The following is a 27,624-nucleotide window of genomic DNA, read 5'->3' as shown; positions in this document are numbered from 1 at the left end:
AACATTTAAAGGTCTAATGTGTTGTGTTTTAAATGTAAGGAGGAAATGGGGTGTCTGGGTGGCTCAGTCGGTTGAGCATCCGACTTCGGCTCAGGTCATGATCTCACAGCTCGTGAGTTCAAGACCCGAGTGGGGCTCTGTTCTGAGAGCCCAGAGCCTGGAGCTTGCTTCAGATTCTAGGTCTCCCTCTGTCTCTGCTCCTCCCACGTTCACACTCTGTCTCTTTCTCTCTCTCTCAAAAATAAATAAAACATTAAAAATAATTTAAAAAAATAAACATAGACTTGTAGCGGCCTATCATATGATGAAAAGGATTACCAGGGAGAGTGTCTCTGGGCACTCCTCCGTGCGCTCACAGGACCCGAGAGAACCCCTGGGTACCGGTCCATCAGTATTTTGAGGACGGCCAGTCTTGTCAGCATCAGGACAGTGGGGGACACTATTCACTTATCCTCGAGAACAAGTGTGCTGTGGAAACGCATCCATTAAGCACTGTCCGGAGAACATTTCCCAGGGATACTTTATTCCAGCATAGACGACACGCGGAACTGGGTTCCTTTATGTGCCAATGGAGGATGTACCTGGAATTCTCCCAAGGAAAAGTAGATAACACTACCAATCTACGCTAATCATTAAAAATCTGAAAGGAGGGACCTACATTATGTGTAAGATTTTGGGACGCCCGGGTGGCTAAGCCGGTAAAGCATCCAACTCTTGATTTTGGCTCAGGTCATGCTCTCACGGTTCGTGAGTTCAAGGCCTGTGTCAGGCCCTGCACTGACAGTGTGGAGCCTGCTTGGGATTCTCCTTCTCTGCCCTTCCCCCTGCTCATGCTCATTCTCTCTCTCTCTCTCTCTCTCCTTCTCTCTCTCTCTCTCTCAAAATAACTAAAAAGTTTGGGTAGATTTCACATACTGCAGAGTGGTCCAATGTGTGAGCCCTCCCCACGGCCCCCAATTCCAGCTATATTTTGCTTTGCAAGTTTGTAATTCTTTGAGCCTGTTTCCTCTCTAGAAATCGGAAATAATGACACCTATACTTTTTAAGCTTCTTATACGGAACAGACAGTAAAGGATGCTCCTGGCACAATGCTTGGTACGTGATAAATAAACAGTCATTCCTTTTGCAATTTAAGTCATTTTGTTAGCTGGAAAGGGGTCTAGTGAACTCCTGTGTATCTTAGATATTAAAATGTATAACTGAGACAGAAGACAATTTTGTGTGGGATTTACTGAACACCAATTGTCCCAGGACTGCTACTATAGACAATATTCTATGGTCCTACTTTTTGCAACTTCCTCCTTGGAAAATAGCAAGCTCCCTAACAGATGAAACACTTTCTTTTACACTTTTTGTGCCTTTGCTGACAGTGCTGGGCACCCAACACACCTTCGTGAATCACCTGAGGTCCTGTCAAGGCACCCTCGTCAGGAGGAGAGCTGGGAGCTGCCTGGACAAGACAGACCTCCCCAGGCTGCACCAAAGTGTCCGACCCGGTAGCCGCACACACCCCAACCTTCACAGCTCCTGGAATCCTCTGAACCCTTCAGAGCTTAACACAGACCCTTCGTGGGGTCAAGACTTTTGTATTCTCCCTCGATACAGGACCTCGTGAAAGTCACCGAAGTCAGTTGACTCCACAGGTTCAGAGCCTGATATCCCGACCCACATCCTGCTGACAACATTAGCACTAAATGCTTAACCACAAAGCAGCTAAGAATGACCCGTTAAACTCCCAGCTTTGCGCTGCTGGAAGGTCTCACTCAGTGAATGCTGCTCCAGAAAGCCCAATTATCTCCAGGTCTCTGGTTCAATTAAAAGCTGTCAAGATGTTTTTCTCTTTTAGTGGGACTGGCGAAGAAGTACAAAATTTATCATTTTTTTTCTTTTTTAGCCCCAATTTTGAGGCAGTGACAGATTTACTGTCAATGGGAGGAGAATAAAAACCTATTTTAATGACGGCATTACACATTCGAGACCCCAAATAGCTTGTAGAAAGTTTTCACTTCCCAAGATTAAAGTTATAAAAAGGAGCTAATCTATTCATGTGGTCTATTGTTAGGTATTCTAATGTTAATACCTTTAAGATTATGCTGAGACAGAAGGGGGGGGAGACCACCTGTCATCCTGTCCCTGAGAAGTAACAGATAAGCTGAAAATTCAGAAGAGAATGAGGTCAGAAGGAAAAGAATACAAGAGGGGACCCTGCCCCACGGCATGCTGCTCGTGATCTCTGAAAGTCATGCCAACATTTAATATGAACATTCGCTGAGCAAGGACAATGTGCCAGTGGTAAGAAGGTATCACAGGCGAGGACGAAGTATGGTACAGATTAAAAACTTCTCCAAAGCTCAATTTAGGGAAGGGAAGGGTGGCAAGTCAAGGAGAACCCGGGATTCAAGGAGGCAGCTAAAATAAACAATCTGATGGGGCACCTGGGTGGCTCAGTCGGTTGGGCACCTGACTCTGGCTCAGGTCATGAGTTCGAGCCCCGCGTCCGGCTCCATGCTGACAGCTCAGAGCCTGGAGCCTGCTTCGGAATCTGTGACTCCCTCTCTCTCTGCCCCTCCCCCGCTCACGCTCTGTCTCTCAAAAAATAAATGTTAAAAAACATTTTAAAAAATAAACAATCTGGGCTTCAAACAGGAGTTCAGTTTTTAGTTGAAGTTAAACCTCAGCATAATGTATAAAAACATATGCAACATTTCTGCTGCTTCTTTGATTTCATTATTATCAAGGAGATTCAGAAAACTCTCTGTGGTCAGATCAGGCCACATGTAAAAGAAGGAAGTGATTTGAAACATGATGAACTCTTTAGCTTTCGTATGAACCAAGTTCCAGGGCTTTACCACTTTCCTTTGGTTTGACTGTAGGTTCTGCTGCCCAGAGACCGCGGTGATCCGAGACAGAGGGGGATCCCCGGGGGCTCGGTCAGTGGCCCTCCCGCCCTCCCATCTGGAGCAGAAAATATGCAACTGTGCTTGTAAGCCCTGGGTTTCCTGCAGGGCAGACTTAAGGGCTCCGTGACCTTGGGCAAGTCACGTTAAACTTTAAGTCCTCTATTCTCTGAACTGTAAAATGGACCATGGTGACTACCTCAGAACACTAGAGCCAAGCACTTCTGCCGGGCATGAGATGCCAGGCTGGACCTTTAGCAAGCAAGGGTCAGCAGAGGCCATAACTGTGGCCCCTGTGACAGCTGGTGGACCTGGTAGGTGATGGCTGGATCTCCCGGGCAGGGAACTGGCCCCGCTGACAGCAAGCCCGTCCCTCACCTCACGGTCCAGGGCCGTAGAGGGTCTGTGCACGGAAGGCTAGGTTAGGTCACAACCCCCCCCCCCCCCCCCCCCCAGCATCCGGGTGGTGGAGAGAATGTGGCATTCGGCTTCGGGCAGGCCTGGTGCTCCTGCCACAGCACCTAGCACATACTAGGCTCTCAACATGGGTTGGCCTCCGGTTTCCTCTGCTCCTTATGTAATTCTGTTTATGAGAGAAATCCAGGCTGCCTGGCGTTTTGCTGGGAACGGTGAAAATTCTGCCGCTGAAAATAACATGTGTAGGAGTAGGCCTCTGTGCAAATTGAAATGCACATTTAAAATACTGAGGCTACTTACACACATCAGCAAAACCTCTAAACCGTGGAAGAGAGAGAGAGGATTACCAAAATGGACTAACCATCTTTAACTAAGAAGGCCCCTGCCAAGCCTTCCTCTATCAAGAGACAGGGCTTTTCAGGGATTCCTCAAATTAAATTAAATGGATCCTAAAAGCAGCTGGTCCCATGGAAAACTACAGCAGCCCCCCTCATCTGCGGGGGACACATTCCAAACCCCCAGAGGAAGCCTGAAACCTCTCTAGGTACCACGTGATTTCCTGCACATACACATGCGGGATAAAGTTTAATTTATAAACGAGGCACGGGAAGAGATCGACAATGGCTAATAGCAAATGAGAACAGTTAGAACAATGTACTATGATGAAAGTTCTGTGAAGTGGTCTCTCTCTTAAAATAGCTTATTCAGGGGCGCCTGGGTGGCTAAGTTGGTTGAGCGGCCGACTTCAGCTCAGGTCATGATGTCACGGTCCGTGAGTTCGAGCCCCGCGTCGGGCTCTGTGCTGACAGCTCAGAGCGTGGAGCCTGTTTCAGATTCTGTGTCTCCCTCTCTCTGACTCTCCCCCGTTCATGCTCTGTCACTCTCTGTCTCAAAAATAAACATTAAAAAAATTTTAAAAAAATAATAAAATAAAATAAAATAAAATAAAATAGCTTATTCACCCTTCTTGTGAGGACGTGAGACGATAAAATGCCCTCGTGACGAGATGGAAGTGAGCTGAGTGACGTAGGCACCGTGACCTAGCATTAGGCGACCGTGGACCTTCGGACGATACATCTGACCTTCTGACAAGGATCATGTGCTTCTGGACCTTGGTGGACCGCGGGTCACTGAAGCCACGGGAAGCGAATCGTGGACAAGGGGAGACTACTGCACACGGGCTTTGCCACCGACCGAAGCCCTGCTATCATTTCTCCCCCAAAATATGAGTTTCTAGAGCGTTAAAGAGTACACACCTCCAGAACTTGAGTAAGACCTTATACAAACCTGCTGGCGAAAGCTCCTTCTTCATCCTTTTTAATTTCTTGGCCTTTTTCCTTCCCTCGGAGAGGGATTCTGCACAGGACTCTGTCTGCTCCAGCTCAGTGTCAGAAATCTCCCCTGATATTCTGGTCTCCAAGTCAGCTTCTGCTGGGCTGGGGCTCAGATTTCTCTTTCCTACCGTGCTGGTCGAGGTAAGACTGAAAGGCACACAGAGGGACGACATGAAAGGTGTGGAGACTATCAGGAAGACGATCCTGTAACGTGTCTTAATACTCTTAAGTCCATTACCACTTTACTAGCAGTCAACAACATGGGTGGCTGCCACCTACAAGTACGAGTTAAAGACCTTAATGCAAACTGAAATCCAAAGGTTTCCCCATGACAAGTCAAGGTTATCCAGGAGCACGTTCTACGTTACGCTTGTGTCCCTATGTGTACGAATCTAAGCTGCTCTGAGTGCTTCAAAGGACAACATTTTTTAAAGAAAGTTCCTGGTCTCTGTTTGGCAGGAGAAGAGCAGAACAGGAGAGTAGAGCTGAGATAACAAGATAAGAGTCGTCGTGGTGCCACATTGGAAGACAGCCCTGTTCCCTTCATGACTGCCTCACGGACACGCGGGACAACAGGGGACTTCTTGAGTGTGTCAGCTGTCACGTTGCTCGTCATCTCTATACACTTACAGGGCATAGCCCACCTTCACAGAATTCTCTTCTATTCCAAAGCAGTGACTTGTCAAATTTATAATTAAACCTGGCTTCTCTTTTAAAGCTTTATAGGATGTGACATGTTGAATTAAATCAAATTACATGTCCTGATTTCTCCTTGAGAAAATATGTTCCCTGAAATATAACTTGATAAAAACAGAGACCGCATGGCCGATGTGAGTCCTGTCTCCTCTAAATGGGTCTTATAAATAGATCTTTTTTTTATTAGAGCCCCCAAGTTATGAGAAACATTTAAGAATCAACTCATTCCACTTGAGGGAGGCCATTTGGGAACAGGGAGGGGGCGGGAAGGCAGGGAGCAAATGCGTACATACCCCTATTCAAGCCTTTTCTAGGAAGTGAATACTTAAAACGCTGCATACAAAAACAACACTGGCCAGCCGATTATTCCAGTTCTTCCATGTTACTCCTGCACTCACAGCTGCTCTGTACTTTATACTCGTTCACTCACGTGAAGGAGAGGAATAAACTGCTTCCCTGGTGGTTCTTAGAAGCCACACGAGGCAGAACAGAGCTCAGAGCACACGGCCTCGAAAGACTAGCTGGCCCCTTTTTCACGTACGTTATATGCACTTTTCTGAAACACCTCTTTTATGGAAGGGATATTAAGGGGGTATACCAATGGTAATATTTTGGGAGGTTATTAAAAATTCATGCTAAAGTTTACGGTTTAAAAACCGATAATACCTTGGGGCGCCTGGGTGGCTCAGTCAGTTAAGTGACGGACTCCTGATTTCAGCTCAGGTCATGATCTCATGGTTTGTGAGTTCACACCCCGTGTGGGGCTCTGTGCTGACAACATGGAGCCTACTTGAGATTCTCTCTCTTTCTCTCTGCCCCTCCCTTGCTCCTGCTCTCTCCCTCTCTCTCTCTTAAAATAAATGAACTTAAAAAAGTTTTTTTAAACATTTATTTATTTTTGGGAGACAGAGAGACACAGAGCATGAGCAGGGGAGGCGGAGAGGCAGAGAGGGAGACACAGAATCCGAAGCGGTCTCCAGGCTCTGAGCTGTCAGCACAAAGCCTGACGTGGGGCTCGAACCCACGAACCGCAAGACCATGACCTGAGTCAAAGTTGGACGCTCAACTGGCTGAGCCACCCAGGCACCCCAAAGTAAATGAACTTAAAAAAAACCCTGATAATATCTTTTAAAAGTTTTCTTAAAGGGGCACATGGGTGACTCAGTCTTAGGTTAAGCATCCAACTTCAGCTCAGGTCATAATCTTGCAGTTCATGAGTTCAGGCCCTGCATCGGGCTCTGTGCTAACAGTCCAGAGCCTAGAGCCTGCTTTGGACTCTGTGTCTCCCTCTCTCTCTCTGCCCCTCCCCTGCTCACTCTCTTTCTCTTTCTCTCTCAAAAATAAATAAACAAAAAGTTTTCTTAAAGACAAAAATAATTTTGGCTGGTTTCTGAACATTCAGAAAATTCAAAAAGTGTTAAAAAACAATAAGGACCTGCTTTTCTACTACAAAAGGGGAAGGGGCCAAAAAATTCCTCTGTACTGTAAATCCTGGAACCTAGGAGCCTCTGAGACGTAAATGTTTAATGAAAACTCAGCTGGGACTTTGAGAAATACAAAGTCTAGAAATAGCCCCAATTGCATAATAGAAATCTAGAGTATGATAAAGGTGGTATCTCAAACTACTGGGCCAAAGATGAACATTTAAACACTTTTCCAGGGTTGGAACAGCTGAAAAAGGATGCATCAGACCCATTCTTCACTTGGTACAAAAGAATAAATACCAAATGGATCAGATATCTAAGTGTAAAAAATGAAATTATCTAGGGGCGCCTGGGTGGCTCAGCTGGTTGAGAGTCCGACTCTTTTTTTTTTTTGTTATTTTTTAGAGAAAGAGAGAGACAGAGTATGAACAGGGAAGGAGGAGAGAGAGAGGGAGACACAGAATCTGAAGCAGGCTCCAGGTTCTTGGCTGTCAGCACAGAGCCTGATACAGGGCTCGAACTTATAAACCGTGAGATCATGACCTGAGCTGAAGTCGGAAGCTTAAGTGACTGAGCCACCCAGGTGCTCTGAGTGTCCGACTCTTGATTTTGGCCCAGGTCACAATCCCAGGATCATGGGATCAAGCCCCGCATCAGGTTCTGCACTGAGCATGGGGCCTGCTTGATTCTCTCTCCCTCTCTCCCTCTCCCTCTCTCTCACCTGCTTGCTCTCTAAGTTAAAAAAAAAAAAAAAAAGAAAAAGAAAAAGAAAAAGAAAAAGAAACTCTCTAGTACCACAACAAAACATGGGTGAATTCTGGGTGTACAAAAAGGCTTTCTCACTATGACTCACAATCCAGATGCAATAAAAAATGTGTAAGTTTGACCTCATAAAAACCTTTTGGATGGCAATAAATGAGATGAGCAAAATCAAAAGGCAAATGAGGAACCAAGAAAAAATATCTGTGACATACATCACAGATGAAAGGTTAATGTCCCTGATATACAAATAACCCTCAAACTGAAGAGAAAAAAGGATAAAAAATCCTACAGAAAAATGGGCAAAGCTATGAATTCACTGTTATGGAGGGAAAGGTGGCAACATCTAACAAAACTATGTATTCATTTACTCTTTGAGCCCACAATCCCACTTCTAGGAATCTGGAAGGCACACCTCCAACATTGCAAAAATATGTAGGCACAGGGGATTCATTGCAGCTTACGGTTTGTTTGGGCTTTTTTAACTTTCTAAAAATGTTTACTTATTTTTGAGAGAAGAGACAGAATGTGAGCAGGGGAGGGGCAGAGAAAGAGGGAGACACAGAATCTGAAGCAGGCTCTAGGCTCTGAGCTGTCGGCCCAGAGCCCGACGTGGGGCTCAAACCCTTGAATCCTGAGATCATGACCAGAGCTGAAGTCAGGCGCTTAACCAACTGAGCCACCCAGGTGCCCCACTGCAGCTTTATTTGTAATTAGGAAATACGGCCAAAATAGACGTCTAAGCATGGGAAATTGGTAAACTGTATACACATAATCAATGAAGTTCAGAGCAGTTGTAAGAAACAATGAAGATCTCAGAGAACTGATAGGGAAGGATTTCTAGTAAGGAAGGTGAAAAAACGCAATTTATGAACCCAGTACTCCCCATCTGGAGTGGGGTGTGGGGAAGAACCCTTAAGCAGTTTTGCATCTTCTGCTGTTCAGTGAGTGAAACCATTCCGAAAATACTTAAATGCGTTACAGCACTGAGTGAATCTGAATGAGCTGATGTTGCTGGAAGCCAGACATACAAATACTAGAATGGGGGAAGACAAGGAAGAGCCCCATGGGGATGGAGTGGGACGGTTTTTAAAACAAGTATGTGTACATGTGTGCATCCACACACGTGCATGTGTGCGCACCATTATGTGGGTGTGCACGTGTGTATATCCGTGCGCTATCCACTGAAAGGGCCTAGGAGCAAAGAAACCCCAGGAGCAAGGAGCACATCTAGTGTCCATATCTTAACTTCTAATACCATAACCTGAAAAAAAAAAACCGGGGCTTCTCGAAGAACTGGCCCATTCCACAGGTGGCCTAAAGGAGGCACAGAATGAGCCTGGAACGTCCCACAATATTACCACAAAGGAGGAAACTGCTCAAGAGATGATGAGGCGTGTATGTCACGGGACCTAAGGACCAGGTGGAGAGGGTTTTCACTGGCCAGACATTTAAGCACCAAAATAATTAAAAGGCATTAACAAATTCTAAACTGTTGAAAACATAGAAATCCATGGGTTTAGAGAATATATAATACGGGGTAGGGGGGAGGGAGAAGGGAGAGCTCTTCTAGTTGAGTAGTAACTATGAAATGGTAATGGCGGAAGACAAATGGAGTTCCCAGGTGACCCTTCTGCAACCATCACACGAAGGATGGTTGAGGCAAATATCATCGGTAGCTGCTACATCTGAGATTTTTTTTAATTATTATTTTTTTAAGTTTATTTTGAGAGAGAGAGAGAGCGCAGTGGAGAGAGGGAGAGGATCCCAACCCAAGCAGGCTTCACACTGTCTGCACAGAGCGCAACGCGGGGCTCAAACTCACAAACCCCAATCATGACCTGAGCTGAAAATAAGAGTGAGACGCTTAACCAACCGAGCCACCTAGGCGCCCCACCTGGGGAGATGTTTTGATGAAGAGGAGGATATCTTCACAGTCTGAAAGTGTCTCCCAACACAGTGATACCGTCACAAAGGCACAGCATCACTTATGTACTATTCCGGTCAGGACTGTGTGACAGAAATGTAACCATGATGAAACATCAGACAGACCCAAATGAAAACCATTTTACTGAAAAAGGGTTCTGAGGGGAGGTGCTGGTGTTCCTCAACAGTGTCACTGTCATAAAAGAGACCAGAGAGCCACCGAAAAGTAGATGTTAGACATTCTCACAGACTGGGTCTTCTAACGGACGGGGGAAAGTGATATAAATAATGCTAGATCAAATAATACAACTTGGATATGAACAGTATATTAAAATATTATATCAATGTTAAATTCCTGAGGTCGGTAACTGTGCTATTATTTACATGCAATGAAATTCACTCGTTTTAGGGGTACAGTTTGGTTAATTTTTGGAACTGTGTGTACAACTATGTAAGGACAAAGACAACAAAAAGAGAAGAGTTCCCTTTCTCTAAAAAGATTCCTTGGGCCACTCTGCCCCGAATTCTCTGATCTGCCTGCAATCCCTATAGTTTCGCCTTTTCTAGAAGTTGGTATATGTGAAATCACACAGTCTTTGGTCTTTTGTGTTTGACTCTTTCACTTAACACAATACCCTGAGAACCAGCCACGCGGCTGCAAGTACTGGCATTTTATTCCTTCTATTACCAAGCGTTATTTCACAGTATGGCCATACCACAATTCGCGTGCCAGCTGACGGACATTTGGGCTGCCTCCCACATTTCGCTGTTATAGATAATAATACCGTGAACACTTGTGGAAAGGCTTTTCTGGATTTTTTTTTTAAGTCATGGTAAAATACACATAACATTAAATTCACCATGTTAACCACTTTAAGTGTATAGTTCAGTGCTATTAAGTACATTTGTAATGTTGTGAAACCACCATCACCATCCATTTCCCGTATTCTCAGTTTGCAAAACTAAAACTCTGTAACCATGAAACAGTCACTCCCTGTTCTCCCTTCTTCCCAACCCCTGGCAACCACCATTCTTTCTGCCCCTTTGATTCTGACTACTCTAACAGGTATCTCATATAAGTGGAATTGTGTAGTATTTGTCCTTCTGTGACTGGCTTATTTCACTTAGCATGATGTCAGGCAATGTTCATCCACGTTGTAGCTGGTGTTAGAACATCTTTTCCTTTTAAGGATGAATACTATTCCATTGTGGGCTTATCCATTCATTTGTCAATGGACACCTGGGATGCTTCCATATTTTAGCTGTGAAAAATACTAATTTGAACCAGGGTGTACAAAGACCTTGCTTTCAATTCCTTTGGGCATATACCAAGACATGGAATTGTTGGATCATACAGTTAAGTTTGTTTTTAGTTTTGAAGGAACCATCATACTGTTTTCACAGCAACATTCCCACAAAGAGTGCATAAGGCTCCAAATTCTCCACATCTTCTTTAACACTTGTTCTTTTCTGGTTTGTTGTTTTTGTTTGTTTGTTTGTTTGTTTGTTTACGGTAGTGATCCTAATGGGTATAAGGTAGTATCTCACTGTGGTTTCCATTTACATTTTCCTAATGATTAGTGATGTTGAGAATCTTTTCATGAGCTTATCGGCCATTTGTATATCTTCTTTAGAGATACCTCTATGCAAGATCTTTGCCTGTTTTTGAATCAGGTTGGTTTCTGTTGAGTTTTAGTTCCCTGTAAATGCTAGATATTGATCCATTATTGGAGATAGGAGTTCATTCTGTGTATGGTGTAAGGTAAGGGTCCAACTTCATTCTTTGCATTTGGATATCCAGTTTACCCAACACCATTTACCGAAAAGTCTGTCCTTTCTGCACAAAATGGTCTTGGCATTATTACATCAAAAATGATTTGACTGTATATGGGAAGGTTTATTTCTGGGCTCTCTATTCTATTCCATTGGTCTCTGTGTCTGTCTTCAGGCCCATACCACACTGTTTTGGTTATTGTAGTTGTGCAGTAAGTCTTAAAATCAGAAAGTGTTAGTCCTCCAAATTTGTCCTTCTTTTTCAAGATTGTTTTGGCTACTTAGGATTCCTTGAGAATATATATAAATTTTAGGATGGACTTTCCTATGTCTGCAAAAAATGTCATTGGGATTTTGATAGGGATTGCACTGAATCCACAGATCAGTCTGGCTGGTACTGACATCTTGACAATATCAAGTTTTCAATCCATGAACATGGGGTATCTTTTCATTTATGAAGATCTTCTTTCTTTTGGCAGTGTTTTGTTGTTGGGAAGACAGAGCCAGCTCTCTCCATCTTCCTCTTCTTACAAGGGCACTAATTCCACCATGAGGATCCACCCTCATGACCCTATCTAACTTTAACCACCTTCCAAAGGCCCTATCTTCTAATACCATCACATTGGGAGTTAGGTGTTCATTCATGTTCATTCATGTGAACACATGTTCACATTCATGTGTTCATTCAACACATGAACTTGGGGGTGCAGGTGCCACAATTCAGACTAATAGCACAAGGTCACTAATACTTTTTTCCATCTTTTCTTCTAGAAGTGTTATAGTTTAAATTCTTAAATTTAGGTCTATGAGCATTTCAAGTTAACCATGTATATGGTGTGATTTAAGAGAAGTTCAATTTTTGCATACCACTACACAATTGTTTCACAACTATTTGTTGACAAACCTAACTCTGCCTCCTGGATTATCAGCACCTTTGTCAGGAATGTCAAATTTTTCCAACTTCCTGACAGTTATTAATCTTGAGAGTTTGAGAACAAGAAGTCAGAATTCCTGAATAATAAATTATTCTATATTTCTCATAGCACTTTACTACATGTTTTTAAATAATAGTTATAATCGTAAATAATGAATCACCTTTCTGTGACAGGGTTATATTTAAAGTTTCAGGGGTCAGTTCAGTAAAATAAGATATAATAATAAATGTATGGTTATTATGATTACAGACTATATAGTGTGACAAAATTATGTATTTCCATAACATGTAAAAATAATCTCTACCTGATATAGATATTTGGTAACAGAAAACATTAAAAGGATAAAACACTAGCACTGAATGGATGCCCAATAAACACCACTTAAAAACTAAAAAATGGAGCGCCTGGGTGGCTCAGTCGGTTAAGCATCTGACTTCAGCTCAGGTCATGATCTCATAGTCCATGGGTTTGAACCCCGCATTGGGCTCTGTGCTGACAGCTCTGAGCCTGGAGCCTGCTTCAGATTCTGTGTCTCCCTCTCTCTCTACCCATCCCCCATTCACGCTCTGTGTGTGTGTCTCTCTCCCTCTCTCAAAAGTAAATAAACATTAAAAAAATTTTTTTAACTAAAAAATGTCACAAATATTTAATATTTATTTATTTTTTTTTTTTTAAATTTTTTTTCAACGTTTTTTTATTTATTTTTGGCACAGAGAGAGACAGAGCATGAACGGGGGAGGGGCAGAGAGAGAGGGAGACACAGAATCGGAAACAGGCTCCAGGCTCTGAGCCATCAGCCCAGAGCCTGACGCGGGGCTCGAACTCACGGACCGCGAGATCGTGACCTGGCTGAAGTCGGACGCTTAGCCGACTGCGCCACCCAGGCGCCCCACAAATATTTAATATTTAAAAGTTATTCTTAAATAAGATTTTAAAATACATAACTACTAATTGCTAATATTTGTCTTATGACAAATAATCCAGATGCAGAAAAGTTTCTTTCATGTTGTGCTGAAGTTGGTCAAATTGTTCTGAGTGTGTCCAAAGCAAATACAAGTTGGGTGTTAAGATTACATATTGCTTCATGTAAGCTCATTTCCTCTTTGAGGGATGAAAACATTTTGTCTGCTTGCCTTGATTTTGGTTTTGATATTGCTTGGCCTAATTCAGATTTTGGATGAGCTGATTGCACATCAAAGTATTCCACGATGCTATTTACATCTTGCCTTTGCATTTCTTCCGTAAAGGTAATTACAAAGAACTGTAGCCTTACAGCAAATATTCAAACTCTAGAACACCACTGGATTCCATTAAGATGACATAACATTTGGGTATCCTGGCAAGGTCAATAGAGCTACTACAGAGAAACAAGTTTCAGAACTGCCAATTTAAAGACTGCTTCCAAAACTTATTATTTCTTGGAACAAGATTTGCAGGATTTTTATAAAGTGTACTAATGTGAGTAAACTCATTAATATGTTTTTATTTATAAAAATGACTCACTGTTAGCAACAGCCAAGGCTACGACCATATACTTACAACACGGTGGCAGTGACGAATGGGAATGACGGATGTGACCGTGGCCCCTTCTGCTCCATACGCTCCTGTGCTGGTCTCTGAAATGTTGACCTTATTAACCTTTGACACTGATTCCACTCTTGCTTTCGACTTCATGTGAGTGGATTCCTTTGAACTAGTAATACCTATGTTGATCATTAAACTTTAAGGCCCACAGATTTTCTTCCTTTATCCTGATTAGTTGACTGATTTTTCTCACAACTTGGAGTAACATAAAATGTCCCTAGAGGGGTGCCTGGTTAGCTCAGTCGGTTGAGCATCCAACTCTTTATTTCAGCTTAGGTCATGATCCTCTAATCATGGTATTGAACCCCACATCGGGCTCTGTGCTAAGCATGGAGACTGCTTAAGATTCTCTCTCTCTCCCTCTCTCTCCCTCTCTCTCCCTCTATCCCCCTCTCTCCCACTGTCCCTCTCCCCCACTTGTGCACACTCTCTCTCTAAAATTAAATTTAAATTTAAATTTAAAAAAAAAGTCCCTAGAAATGTCAGGAAGAGATTCCTGCATGGAAATGCTGCTGGAACTCAACAGACCATAAATGTGTGGTTGTGTTTCTGGACACACTATTCTGTTTCATCATCTATTCGTCGTTCCGTATGCCAGCACCACACTGTTATTATATCTGTAGCTTTATAGTAAGTCTTAAAGACGGAGGATAAGTCCTTCAGTTGGCTGGGAGGTTCATGCTGCTGGATAAAATAGCCATTTTTCGTTTTAAAGGGCTACCCAGTTTACAAAATTCTCTCGTTTGATACTTGGAGATGAACATTTTAAGCTGGATGTGTGTTTCCATTCCCCTATTACAGGCAAGAAACCTCACCTTCAGAGTAAGTGACTTCCCCCTGGTTGGGCAGCCGGTTAGGTAGATCTGAGATGGTCCTCCCAGTCCGAGAGGGCCTTCGAACTGCTTCACTACCCACCCGCCCTGCCCAGTCCCAAGTTCCCAGCGCTAGTGCTCCTTCTGTAGGTCCACATGAAAAAAGAGGCCCTCCAAAAAGTTTCCCTGGACACCCTGCGGAGCCCGAGAGGCCCCTGCCCCTGTTTTGTTTGCCTCTGAAGACTCATCTCTGTCCGGGCTTCTCATTTATTTCTTTGCTTGTTTATTCTCTCTCTCTGCCACTACCATGTAAATTCCGTGAGAACAGGTGCTCACAATCCTTGATGGCCAGGGGCCTCTCAGTACCTGGGTCAGGGCCATCAGTCAGCCCTCTGCAGTCAAGGTTTGCTGAAGGGATGGAATAAATGAAGTGAATGCTTCCCCTCTAAGAGCAAGAAGGCAAGTGACAAACAACAAATGGCTCATTTCATCCTCAATTATATATGATGTTAACATGGTTTACATTCCAGTATATAATCAACTTTCCCTATCTGTCTGGATAAAAACACATTCCCTGTGAGATATACCTAACGGAAAGGAGGAATCTAATCTCCCTCTGAGCAAACTACCTCACAAAGCAAAATGAACTGGAAAAATCTGCAGAAGTGGGAGCTAGAAAATGCATTTTTATTGTTCTCACAAATTCTCATGCTGAATTCAAATTCCACGAGCATGAGTGTCTCTGTATTTGTGGGCATGATCTGGGTGGCCAGGGGAGGATGTTTACTAGGCTACGCTCCATTCAGAAGGCAATCCCTTGGACACAGCTGATGAACTGTGACTCTCATTTCTAACAAAGAATTTGAGTCTGAAAAGCAAAATTAAAATCAAATAAGATATGTCTGTATGCTAGCTATCCAGGATTAAGGGATATCTCTTAAGGAATGAGAGAAGCATTATTCCCCCCTCACATGGGGGAAGCAGGGAAAAGAAAGAGAATATATGAATATATTGTGTGAGTATGTGGCTCAGTCCTAGGTATCAAGTTCATAGTTAAATAGGAGACTGGCCTAAATAAGTGAAAATTTGGTTCTGGTTGCAAAGAATCAATGGCATTCAACATGGTTTGAACTTGGCTAAATAATCCTGTACTGCTAACTCACTTTAATTCAACACAGAAAAAATTAACTGATGATACACAGAGAAATTAATAATAATTCCTAGATAAGGAATTTATACTCAACACATAATTAGTTGAAGCCAAATTCAGAACAAACGTGAAATTTTCAGAGGCTGGGATGAAATTTACTTTTGCACTAAAGTTTACTTTTGTCTCTGATGAATGGATTTACTAATCAAATCAGTAATGTGAGCAAATCAAAACAACTCCCCCTATACCAAAAGTCCAACTATTGCAGAAAATAAACAGCTTTTTAAAAATTTCCAGGAAGTTAAACACGACCAGTTGGACACACATATTTATCTGTAGAGAGATATAAATAACTTGACCAAGGCACAGAGAACAGGAGAGGCAGCATCAGAGGACAGGATGTCAGCTCACTTTGGAGACACTCTTTGGAGACGACAAGGAGAAAGAAGAGTGCCAAAGAACTTTGCACAGAGGAGGAAACAGAAATCTAAGTGTTGTATAAAAAGCTGATTCACTCTCAACAGAGCCCTGCGAAGTCTCAGCAAATAAGAGGCACCAGATTCCTAAAACAAGGAGGTGGCAAGATGGGAAAGGGCGTCCTAGGATCCCCGCCCCTGTCCCAGGGAAGCCGGGGACCAGCATACCCCCAGGCCAAGAGGAGTGGGACAGGGGGTTTGCTTTCTCCCAGAGGCACAAAGCCCAGAAGTGCAGAGTGGGACTGAGTAGGACAATAAGGAGCAATAACAGGGGAAGGAGCATCCCCCACATCCTGAGAAGGGAGGCCCCCAGCTCCTTCCTGCCGATCAGTACTCAGGGCACCAACAGTCAGGCTCACTTCCCCCGAGGTACAAATCAGAAAATCAACATCTAAAAATACCTGAATCCTTACAGCTAATGCCACAATGTTGAATGCTTTTGTCCTAAGATCGGGGATAAGACGCCAAGGCTGGCTGTCACTATTTCTACTTAACAGTGTGCTAGAGGCCCTAGCCAGTGCAATAAGACAAGAGAAAGAGATAAAATTTATATATGGGGCGCCTGGGTGGCTCAGTCAGTTGAGTGTCTAACTCTGGCTCAAGTCATGATCTTGCAGTTGGTCAGTTTGAGCCCTGTGTCAGTCTCTGTGCTGACAGCGTTGAGCCTGGAGCCTGCTTCAGATTCTGTGTCTCCCTCTCTTTCTGCCCCTTCCCTGCTCACGCTCTGTTCTGTCTCTCCAAAAACTAAAACAAAACGTTAAAAAATTTTTTTAAAAAAAGAAAAATTTAGGGGCGCCTGGGTGGCTCAGTCGATTAAGTGTCTGACTTCAGCTGAGGTCATGATCTCACAGTTCGTGAGTTCGAGCCCCGCATCAGGCTCTATGCTGACAGCTTAGAGCCTGGAGCCTGCTTCAAATTCTATGTTTCCCTCTGTCTCTCTCTGCTCCTCCCCTGCTCACGCTCTGTCTCTCCTTCAAAAATAAATAAAACATTTAAAAAAAATTTTTTTTAAAGAAAAATGTATATGGCCCATTGGGCAGGGAAAAATACAGTTGCCTTTACTTACAGATATGGTTGTCTAAACAGAAAATATCAAATACTCTATAAAAAGTTATTAGAACTAAAAAAAAAGTTATTAGAACTAATAAGTGAATTTAGTGAGGTTCAACAATACATGGTCAAGATATACAAATCAACTGTATTTCTTTATATTATAAATGAATGAATGGAATCAGAACTTGAAAATACATGACTTACAATAGCATCAAAAAGCAAAATACTTAGGGACAACTGTAATAAAGCATATGTAAAATCTGTATGGTGAAAACTATAATAAACTGATGAGAAAAATCAAAGAAAACCTCAACAGGTGAAAAGATATACCACGTTCATGAGTTGGAAGGCTCAATACAGTTAAGATGTGAATTCTCTCTAAAATGATCTATAGATGCAACATAACCCCAATCAGAGTTCTAGCAGGCTTTTTTTAAGTTTATTTTTTGAGAGAGGGATAGAGAGAGAGAGAGAGCGAGCACGCGTGCTCGCAAGTGGGGGAGAGGCAGAGAGAGAGGGAGAGAGAGCATCCCAAGCAGGCTCCACAGTGTCCAGTGCAGAGCCCGACGTGGGGCTCAAACTCACCAACTATGAGATCGTGACCCGAGCCGAAGTCAAGAGTTGGGATGCTCAACTAAACAAGCCACCCAGGCACCCCACCTAGCAGGCTTTTAGGAGAAGTCAACAAAATGACCCTAAACTTTATGTGGAAAAGTGAAGAACAAGGATGAAGGATTTACTATCTGATTTTAAGACTCCCTGTAAACCTGTCGTAATCAAGACAGTGTGGTGCTGGTAAAAGGATAGACATATAGACACCTTTTGACAAAGAAGTCAAAGTAATTCAACATAGGGCAGTGTTGCCAAGACAAATGGACACCTATGTGCAAAAAACGAACTTGTGCCCGTGTCTTACACCACACAGAAAAATCAACTCGAAATAGATGGCGTACCTAAACATAAAACCAAAAACTGTAAAATTTACAGAAAAAAAATAAGAAAGTCTTCCTGACTCTGGTTTGGGCAAGGGTTGCTTAAGTAGATCACAAAAAGCACAAGCCATAAAGAAAATCGGAAGCCTCGGGGAAAATACATGTAATTGCAAAGCCAGCTTCTCACCTCATCGCTCCACAGAGAAAAGACACCAATGACATTAGCCTCCACACCCACAGCTTCTTATGTCTTTTCAGTTTATTCTTAAAGAAACCAAAGAAGTCAGATATTTGAAGAAAATCTTCAACACAAGAGTCAAAACCCAGAGCAGACCAGCATAAAGAGAGAATCAACTCTGAGGAAACAGACAATGCAGGGAGGCGGGAAAACTTTAACCACTACGGGCAGTCTTTCCACATACTATCAGGACCATAAAAATGACTGGACAAGCCTACCGTTTTTCTAAGTCAAGGGATAAACAGAAAAACTAAGACACAGCAATAATTGCATTACTTGAAAAAAGTAAGTATCAAAAGAAAAGAGTGGAGAGTGCTTGGCCCTCAGGGAAAGGAGGAGGGCATCAGGGACAGCTGCTTTTAATTATAAAATTTTTCTATTATTTGGCTTTAAAAAACAATGTTCGTGTATTTCGCTGAAAACATTTGGAAAGAAAAAAAAGCCAAGGACTTCCCAAAGATGCACTTGGCGTTGTGAAAAAACTTCATACCAGTAGTAGGTCCTTACTTGTCCATGTTATACGGGCATGCTCAGCTCTCCTACACCCACTGCCTTTGAGACTTCGAGTAAGACACCGCTTTTCGGAGCCTCCAGTTCTGCTCTCTAACTCCAGGGAGAGCGGACGAGATCACCTTCAAGCATCTTCCGGCTCCACGAGCGTACAGCGTGATCAAGTAAAACTTTTGCTCACACAGTTACAGGTGCGACCGAGTCCTTCAAAGAATCTATCTCATTTCTTCGCAAATGTCCTACAATGTAGACTAGTCTTCAGTCTACACTTCCATCCGTCAGAATTAGTGTGGTAACACAGGACTGCATAGTTATGAGCATTTGCAAGTAGAAACGACTCTTAAGAAAAAAATTAAAACCAGTTACCCAAACAACAATGAAATTCAAAGCATCAGGATCTTAATCCTATATATTTTTTAAGACATCCCATCTCCTTGGAAACTGGTGTTTTTTCTCTTGACTTTTTTAAAGTTTATTTATCTTGAGAGAGAGAGCAGGGGAGTGGAAGAGAGAGGGAAAGAGAGAATCCCAAGCAGGCTCTGTGTGGACGTGGGGCTCGAGCTCACAAATCATGAAATCATACCTGAGCAGAAACCAAGAGTTGGACGCTTAACTGAAAGAGCCACCTCAGTGCCCTAGTTTTTCTTATAAACCCACCAAATCCAACCTGAGAAGGAAAAAAAACCCATGTCAAGTGAGCATCAGTCTCAAATTTGGAAGAAAACTGTTCCACAAATGATGAAGAAGAAAGTAGGTAGGTGGGATAGCATATTCATGAAGGATCCAACTCTTCCTCCCTGGATGGGCACTCACGCTTACTGCAGCCAAAATGGTCTCAACTAACGGAGAGGGAGACACTGGTGACGAAAGATAGTAAAAAAGAGAGAGAGAGAGAGAGAGAGAGAGAGAGAGAGAGAGAGCGCTACTGACCACATGGAAAATGCCACTCTAAAGTCTAGTAGTTTCACTACAGCCATCAATTCCGCCATTCTGAACGGACATTGACATTACATATTTAATCAAATTAATGCTGCGATGACTTCATTAGCACTACCGATCTGACGTGATGAATCAACAGGGTATAATGGCTTTACCAGGACAAGACAACACCATTTCTGCTCCTTCGGAACAGAGGACCTCCCAGAAGCTGTTCTGACATCAGGAAACCACACGCTTCTTGCATCCTGGTTCGGTTTTTGAAGACCCTTCTGGAGTAATTTGTGACTGCAGCACGCTAGAATCAAATCCCTTCCAAGAATTTACAACCATTCATCTAAGATGATGACCTCATGGTTGCTCCCAAGAATTCCCTCATTCTTTTACCAAATCGAGGACAAATGATGTGATACTCAGAAAATGGTGGCCTGAACACTGATTTCTGTAGCATGAGATTAACTGCCTTTTATGTTCCCTTAAAACATCATGATAAGGCACACGTGAACAGTCTTCTGCAGAGCTGATATTCCAAGGAGCCAGTCAATCTACACCCACCTTAATACGGCTCTTTCAGTCTAAACAACAAGACGATAAAATAAAGTGGATTATGGTATAATTATAAAAGAATGTCATTCCTTTCAGCCTTGTTTTTAGCAAAGAAAGCATTCCTAGTATGATCTATATTTTTCAAAAAGGAAAAAGCAGGGGCGTCTGGGTGGCTCAGTCAGGTAAGCAGCCGATTCTTGATTTTGGCCCAGATCGTGATTCATGGTGGTGAGATCGAGCCCCTCACTGGGCTCCGTGCCGGGCAAGGAGTGTGCTTAAGACTCGCTTTCCCTCTCCGACTTCCCCTCCCCCTCCCACCCCTGCACATACAGGCATGCATGTTCTCCCTCAAAAAAAGAAAAAACGGAAAAAGTAGTCTTCAGGACCTTTCCCCAATACGATGCTAGGTAAGAAGGTATGTTCCCAGGGTGTTATGAATTCTCTTGTCCATTCAGTTACTTAAACCTTTCTTTGAGTGACCACCAGGCATACATTAGGTCCTGGAACGCAGTATAAATAAACAGTAGCTTTTCCCCAAGGCGGAGAATTCCCGAGGATCCCAGGTGGCCTGGACGGCATCTCAGAAGGCATTTCTGGCAGCAGAGAAGGATCACAAAAGGGTGTATGAGGAGGGGGCAGACACTCTGGAAAGAGCACAAATGGGATCTGGGATGAGAGCGATGAGGGCCCGGATCCGGGTTCCATCATTTACTGGTTTTGGGACTCCGGACAAATTCCCGTACTTTGGTGAGTCTCAGTCTCTTCAGTGAAGGAATAGACTATGACGAGGACGAAGGAAGAAAAAGAAATACAAGAGCCCAAGCTACAGTGCCTGGCACGTGGCAGACACCTGGACAACAGTGCCTTCGCTGTCCCTTCGCTGTCCCCTCCCTGTCGTGTGGTGGGCATGGGTGGGCATGTTTTTGGAGATGATGCTGATGTGAGTCTTCAGAGCCGGGGGTCCAAACCCTCGCAACCCATCAGGAAAGGAGGACAGACAGAGACAGAGAGAAGGGGGAGCGGAAGGGAGTCGCAAGCAGCCTGCGCAGGTCGTACGGGCCGCAGGGGGGAGGAAGGAAGGTGTCCAGCAGCCTCCCCGGCGGCCGTGAAGCCATCGGCCAACTGCCACCTGTCGACTCATGGATGCGTGGAACCTGCAGATCGTCAAGAGCCTCCCCAAACGCCCTACCCTGTTGGAAATGTACACGAGGCTTCCACAAGACACGGTTCCATTTTTTTCCCCAGCAGTATGAAAACTTCACACGCACAGAAAAGTTTCAAGAAACGCACAGTAAACATCCATTTAGCCATCACTTAGACTCTACAATCAGTTCTACTTTGGGACTGAAGATACGAAAATATACAGCAAATTTTAGTTCTTCTGCATTTGGGAAAAGGGGCACAAAAGGGAGGCTGTGAACGCTCCCATCTGGCAAGCATCCACGTGCCGTCTGCACTACCAGCAGCGCGACTGAGCGAAACGGAATCTGTGCTTCGGGGATCCTTGAACGGACAAAGCGGAGCCCCTCAAATCTGTGGACGGCATTTACACCTGGAAGCGCCTACGAGCACAAAGACCAACGTGGTGCTGGGCCACAGCTGACCTTCGCCAAGTGAACACAAACCTCCTGTTGCTTCTGCTGACTTAGGATGGACTAGCAGAATTGAAAAAAAAATTTTTTTATTAGTTTTCTTTATTTTTGAGAGGCAGAGAGAGACAGAGTGCGAGCGGGGGAGGGGCAGCGAGAGAGAGGGAGACACAGAATCCGAAGCGGGCTCTGGGCTCCGAGCCGTCAGCACAGAGCCCGATGCGGGGTCCGAACTCACGAACTGTGAGATCAAGACCTGAGCTGAAGTCGGTCGCTCAACCGACTAAGCCACCCAGGCGCCCCCAGAATTTTTTAAAAGCATACAGTGTCAAAAAAAGAACTGCCAGAAAAACGTGAAAAATGTCTACACTTCGAAATTCATCTACACAATTTACACATTTCATATTTTATTTCAGCTATAAGTACTACAAGAAATACAGAAATAATCCTAACTGCACTGATCTGCGGAAATGAAACAGGAAATGTGTTTTTCTTTAGTTAACAGACATATAAAAACAAGTACTTCCCTGCCCTATCTAAGCATGCCAAGGGCAATTTCAATTGTTAGCACCATTAAAAAAAAATTATAATCGGGGCACCTGGATGGCTCAGTTGATGAAGCATCCCCAACTCTTGGTTTCGGTTCAGGTCATGATCTCAGGGTTGGGGAGTTAGAGCCTTGCATTGTGCTGACAGTGGGGAGCCTGCTTGGGATTCTCTCTCCCCCCTCTCTCTCTGCCTCCTCCCCACTCATGGTCTCTCTCTCTTTCTCTCAAAATAAACTTAAATGTAAAAAAAATTATACTCTTACATGAAGATAAGTATGAGGAATGTAACACATTATTAGAAACACAGGTAATTACTTTTAATTATGGTTGATCAAATAAATAACACCAAGCATATGGAAAGAAAACACCAATTCTCAAACACCACTGCCATTATGAGACATGAACATGTTTCCAGTCATCAGAAGTCGTGTGAGCGCAAGATGCTGTTCAACTGAGCTTCCGTGTTCTTTAACATAAAATCTTGACAGGACATTCTGCTTTCAACTGTGAAGGAAAAGAAGCCTTTTCCATTTTTCGCTTTTGTCAGTTTTTGCAGCGTTGACGCTTCATACTCTAGATCTGTTACGGGAGACCTTCATCTACAAATCAACCCATCTGGGTGCCAGCCACACGACAGCCCATACAACAGACGAGAAAAGAAAGGCCAGATCTCAGCAGCGTATTCCAACCAAATTCAACAACTTCTCGTCTTATCTTGACAATTTTTCATCTACAAACACATTTAAATAAAGTATAAAACAGATGAGCAGTAACTGAAAAAGACGACTTCATCCCCTCTTTTTCTATCAAATTCATAATTTTCTATTCAAATTTTTAAAGTATTCTAGGTCTGTCATCAGCGTCCTCCCTTCCCCAGGTACCGCGAGAAAGAAAGGCTCTAAAATACACATAACATGGGGCACCTGGGTGGCTCAGTCGGTTAAGCATCTGACTTCAGCTCAAGTCACAACCTCACAGTCCGTGAGTTCAAGCCCCACGTCCGGCTCTGTGCTGACAGCTCAGAGCCTGGAGCCTGCTTCGGATTCTGTGTCTCCCTCTCTCTCTGCCCCTCCCCTGCTCATGCTCTGTCTCTCTGTCTCAAAAATAAATAAAACATTAAAAAATAATAAAATAAAATAAAATACACATAACAAAATTTACCACCTCAACCGTTTGAAACGTGCAGGCCGGTACCGTTAGGTATGCCCGCAATGCCGCGCAACTGACCTCTTAACACTCTTTCTATCTCGCATAACAGAAATTCTACACCCGCTAACATCCAGCTCCTCACTCCTTCTGCCCCCCCCCCCTCCCGCGCCCCCACCATGGTGGCCACTATTCCACCTCACGCCCATGAACGCAACAACTCCAGGTATCTCGTCGGAGGGGAATCGTACAGTATGTGTCTTTGCGAGACAGACTTCCTGCACTGAACACTAGGTCTTCAAGGTTCACCCATGCTGCGGCACATGTCAGACTCCCCCTCCTCTGTGAAGCTGACTAATATTCCACTGTTTATCCAATCTCCTTGTGCCTCTTTTTATATGATTCTCAGGAATCCTACGGACGTATCTCCTCTGAGAGAAAGCAGTGGTGTCCTGATCTACTGGCCCAAGAGAAGTTGAAGGGGAGAGACGAGCTAAATCAGTTCCTTTCTCCCTAATGCTGGCCAGTGGATGGGACAAGGGATATTTCTTAAGAGTTGCTCCTACGTCCTGTTTTAAAATCTCTCAGGTTTTATGTCTTTTTAAGTTTATTTATTTATTTTGAGTGGGGGAGGGGCAGAGAGGGAGAGAAAATCCCAAGCAGGCTCTGTACTTTCAGCAGACAGCCCGACACAGGGCTCAAACTCACGAATGGTGAGATCATGACCTGAGCCGAAACTGAGTTGGACCCTTAACTGAATGAGCCACCCAGTGGCCCCTCCTAGGTTTTATGTCTTAGGGACATTCTGTGGTAAACCCAATTTGCATGGTTAATCATTCCATTTTATTAGTAAGTACGTACTTTAAAACTCTGTATTTTATATTAACCAGACTCTAGTTTTATGCTCCGTGTTTAATTCCAATATCTTAAAATACCCCCTTGAGACCAGACTGATCCTTTCTTCCAACTGCTCAGATGTGGAAAGGAAGAAGCGGGAAGGCTGAGTGGAGGGCCGTGGTCATTTTTCCTCAGTTATTACAAAAAAAATCATTCAGAACAGATGTTAAAGGTCTCCACCAGCTTTGCAGTCTGAAAGTAGCACAGCCCGCAGAAGACAATTAGGCCTGGCCAAAATCAGCAGAGAGGAGGGGAAGGCAGCAGAAAGAGCTCCGTCTATGGCAGCACCAGCTCCAGGATCTGGAACAAGGCATGTCCCCTCTCTGAGTTTTCTTAGGAGGCAAGCAGGACACATACTAATAATGCCACCTGAGTCTCCCCCAGGTTCTTCCTCAGCCCCGGGTGAGGACAGATAAATCACTGCTCTTCTCGTAGGCACCTCAGGATCTCAACCATGGTTCCTCCTGCCCTTCCCTCCAGTGGCTGTCCCAGGCTGAACACACCATGCGTGTCTGTCCTTTCTCACCGCCAAGTCATGTTCCTCCGGCCTCGCTGTAGTTCCTCTACTTAAAATCAACCCGTCAACCCATCGAAGCCCAAGACTGGATTCTACTAAGTGTTGAACATACCAGGGGATGACACTTCAGGATTTTTGATATTTATTGGCTTGTACAGGGTCATTCCTGTTTCTTTTAAAATTTTTTAAAAACTGGGGCATGTGGGTGGTTCAGTCCGTTAAGCGTCTGACTCTTCTTTCTTGAGAAAGAAAGACAGAGTGTGTACTTGTGCGCATGTGCGCAAGTTGGGCAGGGGCAGACACACACACACACACACACACACACACACACACACACACACAGAATCCAAAGCAGGCTCCAGGCTCCAAGCTGTCAGCACAGAGCCTGACGAGGGGTTCAAACCCATGAACCGTGAGATCATGATCTGAGCTGAAGTTGAAGGTTTAACCAACTGAGCCACCCGGGCGGCCCAAGCGACTGGCTCTTGATTTTAGCTCAGGTCATGATTTCACAGTTCGTGAGTTTGAGCCACACATAGTATGGAGCTGCTGGGATTCTCTCTCTCCCTCTCCCCTGCCTATGATCGCATGCTCTCTCTCTCTCTCTCTCTCTCTCAAAAAAAAAAAAAAAAAATTAAGAAAAATTATTTTTTTTTTTTAATTTTTTTTTAACGTTTATGTATTTTTGGGACAGAGAGAGACAGCGCATGAACTGGGGAGGGGCAGAGGGAGAGAGGGAGACACAGAATCGGAAGCAGGCTCCAGGCTCTGGGCCATCATCAGCCCAGAGCCCGACGCGGGGCTCGAACTCACGGACCGTGAGATCGTGACCTGAGCTGAAGTCGGACGCTTAACCGACTGAGCCACCCAGGCGCCTCAAGAAAAATTATTTTTAAGCTAACAATTTTACATTGATGATGCGTAGGACTAGACATCTAAATCCACTCCCCAAAGAAGTAAGGTTGAAATTCGGAGGTTTTGGACTTAGGGTTTAACACAGGTTTTTTTGTTTTGTTTTGTTTTCTTAAGAAAACATAATTTATTAAAATGAGACCATATCTCTCTCAAACATGTAGGCTCACAGGTGTAGATGTGCTATGTTCCTAAGAGGCAACGTAATGCACTGTAAGTAAGAATTGTGTGTCACTTCAGCTAAATTATTCAGCTTCTCTGAGGCTCAACTTTCTCACACATAAATTAAAAATATCACCAAGGGTTTCACTGAGTTGTTAAACAGATTTTTTTAAAAGATGTAAAGCATCTAGCACAGTGCCTGGAATGAAGAATCTGCTTAAAAAACAAATATATATGAACATTTTCTTGCTTTTCACTTAGGTCCAAAGATATTCCAAAAGCAGGCAGGGTGTCGGTGAGTTTTACACCTTCATACTGACGGGACAGAGGAAGAGATGGGAAGGTGAGAAAAGGGAAATGAAGAAGGATGCCTCTCAAAAGGAGCACAGGTCATGGATTCATTTTTCACTAACCGTCTGACACACAATCTTCGTGAATTTCACCATGAGGTTGATCCCGTGAACTAGGAACACACACCAGACTTAGCTGTGTGGGATGTTCTGTTATGGAGGCTCAAGAACACTAAAGCCATCTGCAGTGCAAAGAATCTCACTTCACCTAAAGCAGAGTAACACGGACCTCCAAGACACATGGCTAAATAAAGAACGGAAGGTAGAGAAAAGTCCATACGGTCCATTCCCGTCTACCTAGCAGAAGGTGAGGGTTTATATATGAAGTTGCTTAATACATTTGTAAAATAGAAGAATATAGTAAAAACTAACAAAACTGGTCGCCACGAGGGAGGGAGAAAACCAGCCGGGGAAGGCAGGGAGAAGAGCTGAGGAGATCTGACTCTGGAACCACATAAATGTTCTGCATGCTTATAAGGCAAAACTGATTTGAAAAAAGGCATCCCTAAAGTTAGAAATGAAACAAGCATAAATGTTTATTGAGTTGGCAGATTAACCACACAAAGGAATTATCTCAAGTGACTTTAAAATAAGGTGGTTTGTTCATTTCTAGTCAGATACACTCTAGGGGGAAAAAATAACTGCAAAAAAATTATTTTCAGTAATTATATTACTTGTAATGGTACTGTTATAGTTATTCTGAAATTATTATATATAGTAGTATAAAGCAAATTAAAAAAACTACTTTAATAGCACTGAGAACCATAACTGTCAACATAAAAAAAAAAAACCAAGAAACTCCTGAAACCATTATTACATTCTATGTTAACTAACTTGGATTTAAATAAAATTTAAAAAAGAAAAAAGAAACAAAATCTTAAAAAGTTAAAGAAGTCCTGGAGTCTAACTGGAATTGGAAATAACAGTATAAAATAATTTTAAAAAGAAAAAGGAAAGAAAGAAGGAAGACTTCCTTGTTAGCCCTTTTAATTCAAAACGGCTATAAACAACAATGAATCCAATATCAATAAACACCCTGAGAACCCAGATTACGGTTCTAAATACCATTTTCCATCAAAAGGAACAGCCCCCTTGGAGAAATGGC

General features: G+C 43.4%; 1 protein-coding gene and 1 long non-coding RNA gene across 3 annotated transcripts in view; one reads left to right on the top strand and one right to left on the bottom strand.

The window, feature by feature from the left end:
• The window catches only part of PARN (poly(A)-specific ribonuclease), a 167,673-nt gene that overhangs the window by 5,870 nt on the left and 134,179 nt on the right, over positions 1 to 27,624 (bottom strand). The window contains exon 23 of one of the 2 annotated variants that reach the window (XM_007076862.3): positions 4,602 to 4,795. In XM_007076862.3, the coding sequence (XP_007076924.1) occupies positions 4,602 to 4,795 (194 nt within the window). Of the gene's footprint in view, positions 1 to 4,601; positions 4,796 to 22,872; positions 23,266 to 27,624 lie in introns of those variants that run through there. The other variant, XM_042970912.1, reaches the window with a different exon arrangement.
• Positions 13,532 to 26,794, top strand: LOC122234504. Its single transcript, XR_006212268.1, has 2 exons — positions 13,532 to 13,619; positions 26,431 to 26,794. It is a non-coding gene; the product is annotated as an uncharacterized LOC122234504 (long non-coding RNA).

This window comes from Panthera tigris, chromosome E3 (genome assembly GCF_018350195.1).
Source record: "Panthera tigris isolate Pti1 chromosome E3, P.tigris_Pti1_mat1.1, whole genome shotgun sequence".
NCBI lineage: Eukaryota > Metazoa > Chordata > Mammalia > Carnivora > Felidae > Panthera > Panthera tigris.
The sequence above is the reverse complement of the archived record's forward strand: the minus strand, read 5'-3'. Positions and strand labels throughout refer to the sequence as shown.